The sequence below is a fragment of the Microcaecilia unicolor genome, chromosome 6 (assembly GCF_901765095.1).
Source record: "Microcaecilia unicolor chromosome 6, aMicUni1.1, whole genome shotgun sequence".
Classification (NCBI taxonomy): domain Eukaryota; kingdom Metazoa; phylum Chordata; class Amphibia; order Gymnophiona; family Siphonopidae; genus Microcaecilia; species Microcaecilia unicolor.
Genome location: NC_044036.1, coordinates 313679838 through 313687340, shown reverse-complemented (window position 1 = coordinate 313687340; position 7503 = coordinate 313679838). Strand labels below are relative to the sequence as shown.

General features: G+C 47.0%; 1 protein-coding gene across 2 annotated transcripts in view; it reads right to left on the bottom strand.

Annotated features, from left to right (window-relative positions):
- Nucleotides 1-4044: 4044 nt before the first annotated feature.
- ST6GALNAC2 (ST6 N-acetylgalactosaminide alpha-2,6-sialyltransferase 2) overlaps nt 4045-7503 on the bottom strand; it is a 41461-nt gene continuing 38002 nt past the window's right edge. The window contains exon 10 of one of the 2 annotated variants that reach the window (XM_030208182.1): nt 4045-5511. In XM_030208182.1, coding sequence (XP_030064042.1) covers nt 5344-5511 — 168 coding nt within the window. In that variant the 3' untranslated portion in view covers nt 4045-5343. The remainder of the gene's footprint in view (nt 5512-7503) is intronic. The other variant, XM_030208183.1, reaches the window with a different exon arrangement.

Genomic DNA, 7503 nt, shown 5'->3' with positions numbered 1-7503 from the left:
TTTCTTCTCTCTCCCTTCCCTCTGCTCCATCCATGTCCAGCAACTCTCCTCCCCTGCCCCCCCCTCCAGCCATCCATACCCACCCAGCGATTCTCTCCGCTGCCCTGGCCCCCCCCCTCCAGCCATCCATACCCACCCAGCGATTCTCTCCGCTCCTCTGCCCTTCCTCCAGCCATCCATACCCACCCAGCGATTCTCTCCGCTTCCCTGCCCCTTCTCCAGCCATCCATACCCACCCAGCGATTCTCTCCGCTCCCCTGCCCCTCCTCTAGCCATCGATACCCACCCAATGATTCTCCTCGCTCCCCTGCCTCCATCGCAGCAGCCGCAGTCAAACTCCATCTCTAGCCTTCACTTTGTTCCCGTCAATGTCCCGCCCTCGCGGAAAGAGAAAATGACGTCAGAAGAAGGCGGGACACTGATGGGAACGAAGTGAAGTAAAGGCTAGAGACGGGGTTTGACTGCGTCACTGAAATGGAGGTAAATCAACAATTTAAACCCCCCGGAGCAGCGGGAGATGAGGTAAGCATGGCTTGTGGTGCCCTCCTGCCATGTTTACCTCACTTACCGCCGGGTTGTGCCGCCCCTGGGAGCCGGCTCGCCTGCCACAACAACCGGCTCGCAAGAGCTTTAAAAGCTCTTGCGAGCTGGTGCAAGTCGGCTCCAGCACACAACTGACAATATTCGAGGTGCGGTCGCACCATGGAGCAATACAAAAGCCATTATATAACATCCTCATTTTTGTTTTCCATTCCTTTCCTAAGAATACCTAACATTCTATTTGCTTTCTTAGCCGCAGCAGCACACTGAGCAGAAGGTTTCAACGTATTATTGACGACGACACCTAGATCCCTTTCTTGGTCCGTGACTCCTAACGTGGAACCTTGCATGACGTAGCTATAATTCGGGTTCCTCTTTCCCACATGCATCACTTTGCACTTGCTCACATTAAATGTCATATGCCATTTAGACACCCAGTCTCCCAGTCTCGTAAGGTCCTCTTGTAATTTTTCACAATCCTCCCGCGATTTAATGACTTTGAATAACTTTGTGTCATCAGCAAATTTAATTACCTCACTAGTTACTCCCATCTCTAGGTCATTTATAAATATGTTTAAAAGCAGCGGTCCCAGCACAGACCCTTGGGGAACCCCACTAACTAGCCTTCTCCATTGAGAATACTGACCATTTAACCCTACTCTCTGTTTTCTATCTTTTAACCAGTTTTTAATCCACAATAGAACCCTACCTCCTATCCCATGACTCTCCAATTTCCTCTGGAGTCTTTCATGAGGTACTTTGTCAAACGCCTTCTGATAATCCAGATACACAATATCAACTGGCTCACCTTTATCCACATTTGTTCACCCCTTCAAAGAAATGCAGTAGATTGGTGAGGCAAGATTTCCCTTCACTAAATCCATGCTGACTTTGTCTCATTAATCCATGCTTTTGAATATGCTCTGTAAATTTTGTTCTTAATAATAGTCTCTACCATTTTGCTCGGCACCTACGTCAGACTCACCGGTCTATAATTTCCCGGATCTCCTCTGGAACCTTTTTTAAAAATCGGCGTTACATTGTTTCTGGTAAAGCATCAGGAAACTCCAAAGATATTCCTGCCAGTGTTTAAAGATGTGGGACTGAAATACAGTTCGGTCCCTAAACAGCTACAAGTTTTCTTGAATGCATGGAAGTTTTGGGGTACTTTGGATGCAATGCTTCAGTATTTATGTAGTGAATCTGGATTGATTTGATGCCTGTGCTCTTTCATGGTTTAAAAATAAAATAACACTTTTTCTTATAGTAGCCCCTGTATGTAATTTGCACACATCAACCTCCCCCCCCCCCCCCCACCCCCCTCATATACACTTACTTTATTTTGGATTTAATTTAGTCGCAGAATATCAAGAAAGCAAATACTGCCTATTTATTGTTTGATTTGCTCTTGGTTTGACCTTCATCTGTAAACAAGGAGTTGCTTGAATAATCATTTCTTGAAATGGCTATTATTACTACTACTACTATTTAGCATTTCTATAGCGCTACAAGGCGTACGCAGCGCTGCACAAACATAGAAGAAAGACAGTCCCTGCTCAAAGAGCTTACAATCTAATAGACAAAAAATAAATAAAGTAAGCAAATCAAATCAATTAATGTGAACGGGAAGGAAGAGAGGAGGGTAGGTGGAGGCGAGTGGTTACGAGTCAAAAGCAATGTTAAAGAGGTGGGCTTTCAGTCTAGATTTAAAGGTGGCCAAGGATGGGGCAAGACGTAGGGGCTCAGGAAGTTTATTCCAGGCGTAGGGTGCAGCGAGACAGAAGGCGCGAAGTCTGGAGTTGGCAGTAGTGGAGAAGGGAACAGATAAGAAGGATTTATCCATGGAGCGGAATGCACGGGAAGGGGTGTAGGGAAGGACGAGTGTGGAGAGATACTGGGGAGCAGCAGAGTGAGTACATTTATAGGTTAGTAGAAGAAGTTTGAACAGGATGCGAAAACGGATAGGGAGCCAGTGAAGGGTCTTGAGGAGAGGGGTAGTATGAGTAAAGCGACCCTGGCGGAAGATGACACGGGCAGCAGAGTTTTGAACCGACTGGAGAGGGGAGAGGTGACTAAGTGGGAGGCCAGCAAGAAGCAGATTGCAGTAGTCTAAACGAGAGGTGACAAGGGTGTGGATGAGGGTTTTGGTAGAGTGCTCGGAAAGAAAGGGGCGGATTTTACGGATGTTGTAAAGAAAGAAACGACAGGTCTTGGCAATCTGCTGGATATGAGCAGAGAAGGAGAGAGAAGAGTCAAAGATGACCCCAAGGTTTCGAGCTGAGGAGACAGGGAGAATGAGAGAGCCATCAACAGAAATAGAAAACGGGGGGAGGGGGGAGGTGGGTTTGGGGGGGGAAAATGAGAAGCTCGGTTTTGGTCATATTTAATTTCAGGTGGCGTTGAGACATCCAGACAGCAATGTCAGACAAGCACGCTGAAACTTTGGTTTGGATGCAAGGTGAGATATCAGGGGTAGAAAGGTAGATTTGGGAGTCATCAGCATAGAGATGGTAGGAAAAGCCATGGGATGAGATTAATGAACCAAGGGCAGAAGTGTAGATAGAAAAGAGGAGGGGACCAAGAACAGAACCCTGAGGTACGCCGACAGGCAGAGGGATAGAAGTAGAAGAGGATCCACCAGAGTGAACACTAAAGGTGCGGAGGGAGAGGTAGGAAGAGAACCAGGAAAGGACAGAGCCCTGGAATCCAAGTGAGGACAGGGTATCGAGAAGTATGCTGTGATCGACAGTGTCAAAAGCAGCGGAAAGATCAAGAAGAATGAGGATGGAATACTGACCTCTGGATTTAGCCAGTAATAGGTCATTGGAGACTTTCGTAGCTTATATTATATTGGAGACTTTCGTAGCTTATATTATTCATTACTTTAAAATATATGCAGACCTGAAGGTCTTATGTACATAAAACTTGTCACGCACTAGCCATACTTGTTTATATATGGAAAACTTAATTATATACCTGCCTCCTGTAGCAGAAGCAGTTCACTATACAAATAATTCAAACATATTAATCCTTTTTTTCTCTCATCCATTTCTCTATTCCTTAAAACAGTCTCCCACACACCTGAGGGAACCTTTGTTCAAAGTTCAGTAAGAAGGTGTTCCCTGCAGCCAGTTTTCTGAATTTTCACATTGCAGCTATGGCTGGTGCATGTGTCCCTGACTTTCGGGTCCTTTTAATAAGCTGCATTGGATGCTGATATGCGCCTAATGCAGCAAAAAAAAAAAAAAAAAAAAAAGCCTAACGTGATGCTTTAAGCATCTTGTGTTCATTTTGGCATGTGTATGTGCTAACTGTATGTTAATTATTTTTTAGTAATTTGTTTGAGCAGGTGTGTCAGGTGGAGAGTAGGTATTGCCTCTTTTAAGGATGGTTCTACAGGTGCATGCACTGTTGCACCAGAGTAGCTGAAGAGGAGAGGCAAATGGTCCGGGGCTGATGCTTACAGATATGTTTGGGGGGGGGGGGGGGGGGGGGAGGAGTTGAAGATAGAGAAACAGAAGGATAGATGCAACCGTAAGGCAATATGGGGATAAGGAGCGTCCTGTTAATTTGTTAGAAAGAACCGGAAGTTTTGGAGCAACGTGTTAGCCATTCCTGTTCCCAGGCTCCTCTGATGCAAAACAGTAACATTCCCGCAAGCTGGAGAATCTTGAGAATGCTGCGGGCTACCTGAACCTTTGGATTCTAAATCATCCCTAAAATTTCCTTTGGACAGTCTTATTTCAAAATGATCTTTGGGGCATATCAAAGGTACTTGAGGAGGGCCTTCCCTTTTCTATTTTTAACTGTACACTTGTGCCTTTGCAGTTAGTAAGTCTACTGAACATTATCCCTACAAGCCATGACCACATGCATGTTTTCATAAAAACAGTGTGCTAAGAAAGGACACTGCTCTTTTTAGTAGAACATAGTCTAAATCAGTACAAACATTTATTGTAGAAAACCTGCCACAACTTGTTTTACATCATGCCCCCTGCTAATCTGCAGTAGCACAAGCTTGCACACATTCGTCCGGGTAACAGTCTTTTTATCAGTAATCAATGCACTTAAGTATGAAGAGAAAAGTCTTGTTGATTCACGTGTTTCTCCAGCCGTATGAAACATTTAAGTCTAGAGTTAATAAGCACTAGTGAAAAGAGTGCAGAAATTCAGCAGGCACCATCTTTCCAAAAGCTGCCAAGTGTCCTAGACCCTGAAGTGTCAACATTGCTGGGGCATACAATTAAAAAAAAAAATTTTCCCTTTCAAATCAGATGCCAGAATGCATTAGGACCTGTAACGGACAGCCAGGGTCGGCTAAAATCTCTCTGAAGAAATTAGGTCAGTTGGATACTTTGCTCTGAACCACAGCTGAAATGTAGGTCTTTGCTTTGGGCAGATTTGCTGTTCTACGGTTGAGACATTACCATGAGGTTACAGAGATTAAACATTGATTTAGAAGACAAAACTAGTATCGTCAACCCTGTTCAGTAACAAGTACTCAAAGAGCAATATTCTATAGCCAGAAAATGCAGAGGAACATCTCGGTTGTTGACACACAGCAAACTGTGGGCTTGCATAGAAAGAAAAGAATTGCAAATGTCTTTACTCCCACAATACAAAACTTCAGAAGAGGTAAAAAGGTAGGACCAGTGCCCTGTAGCCAGACAGGCTCCAGCATCCCCACTATTGTGATGGCATCCTTTTCGGTTGTGGGTTCACCTGACACCCTCCAGCCTTGTGGTCAGTGAATAAGAACCAGATCTAGAGAGTGAAAGGAAGTTGCCCTCATTCCTCTTGCCTTCATCGCTGATATAGTTTCATAATGCCGTGCTGGTGAAGGCTCTTCCACAACTTAGCCTCCAGGAGCATATCATGGTTGGCATAAAATAGAAGAGGCTTCTTTACACGCTCGTAGTAGTGATCTGAAAAGTCTTGGTAACTGTCTGTAATAAATCCATAGGCGCTGACCTGAGGAGAATAAAAACAGAGGGAAGATGCAATAAGCAGCATCCTCCAAGATCAGTCAGTTGCTGCTTTCTTTTTACATTTCTGCCTTTGGAGGTAAGCAGAGGGATGTAAATCAGCAGTGTGGTCTGACCGTAACATTTTAAACAGGGCATAGAGGAGTATAACCTTCACAGAATGGTAGGTACATTTCTGGCCACCTTGTTGGGTAGACTGGATGGACCATACAGGTCTTTATCTGCCATCATTTACTATGTTACTATGCTTAATTTAACCTTGTACACAGTGGGGCAAGGGAGGGGCGGTCCGCCCCGGGTGTCAGCTCAGGGGGGGGGGGGGTGCTCCCTGCCAGCTCCCCCCCCTCAGCGAATCAACACCCCCCCCCCCCCCCGACCAGCTCCCGCACCCTACCTTTAAAAAGAATATCGGGAGGCGAGGCGCAGCGCCTCGCGCCTGCCCTGCACGTAAAAGAAATGTGGACCGTCGGGTCTTCCCTCGCTCTATCTGTCCCGCCCTCCGCTGACGCAACTTCCTATTTCCGCAAGGGCGGGACAGACAGAGCGAGAGAAGGCCCGACGGTCCACATTTTATTTACGTGCAGGGCAGGCGCGAGGCGCTGCGCCTCGCCTCCTGATATTCTTTTTAAAGGTAGGGTGCGGGAGCTGGGGGGAGGGGGGTGTCATCGTGCTGCACCCAGGGGAGGGGGTGCAACGGCGAACCGCCCCGGGTGGCAGTCCCCCCTGCTACGCCACTGCTTGTACAGACTGCTATAGAGCAGTAACATAATAGGATGACAGCATGATCCATCCAGTCTGCCCAACATAGCATATGCTTTGATTGTGCTATAAAATTTGCATTCTTGATTCTGTTCTGCCATTTTTGGGACACAGACCATAGACATCTGCCTGGCACTGGCCTTATTTCCCAACTTCTGGAATTGCTGTATAAGTACCATTAGGTTTTTTGCTTTGATTCCATCCTCTTTCTATATATGGGCTCCTTTCTGTTTATCCCATGCATTTTTGAATCTTGCCACCATTTTTGCCTTCATCACCTCCCCTGAGAGAGCATTTCTGGCATCCACCACCCTTTTCTGTGAAAAAGTATTCCAGGATCTTACTCCTATGTAGGGTTACCATATTTTGTCCCCCAAAAAGGAGGACACATGCCCTGCCCCCACCACACACCCCGCTCCGCCCCTTTTCACACCCTTTGCTCCGCCCCGTGTCACATTTCCCCTCCCCCCTGTCACACACCCCGTCACCCCCCCATCTCCTTACCTTACTACTGCCCTTGTGGGTCTAGTGACCTCTTCGGGGCAGGAAAGAGCCCCCTCTTTCCTACCCGGAGTGCTGCCCTGCATGCTTCCCTCCTGCTGCTGATCTTGGTGCCGATTCAACATGGCCGCCGAGAGTTGAAGTCTCGCGAGGTCACTTCAACTCTCAGCGGCCATGTTGAATCGGCGCCGAGATCAGCAACACGAAGGAAGCATCAGGGCAGTGCTCCGGGCAGGAAAGAGGGGGCTCTTTCCTGCCCCGAAGGCAGAAGAGGTCACTAGACCACCAGGGCAGTAGTAAGTAAGGGGAGGGGAGGCTAGCAATCTGCCCGTTTGTCCGGATTTCTGGACAAATGGGCAGGCTGGTGGGCGGGCCGTCCTACCAGCCTGCCTGTTTGTCCAGAAATCCGGACAAATGGGCAGATTGGCAAAACCCGCCCGGTTGCCCAGACATGTCCTCAAAAAGAGGACGTCTGGGTAAATCCGGACATATGGTAACCCTACTCCTATGTCGACCCCCCCCCCCCCCCCCCCCCAGGCAACCTTAATTCATGTCAAACCCAGATCAACTTCTTGGGAAAACTATATCACAGGCCACTGCTCTGCACCACTCTGGTTCATGGTCCGACTTTACTGTCAGATATGATATTCTGCTAAAGTGGGTTACAATTTAAAAAGAAAAAAAAACCCAACAAATATATGTCTTATCTTAAAGGAAA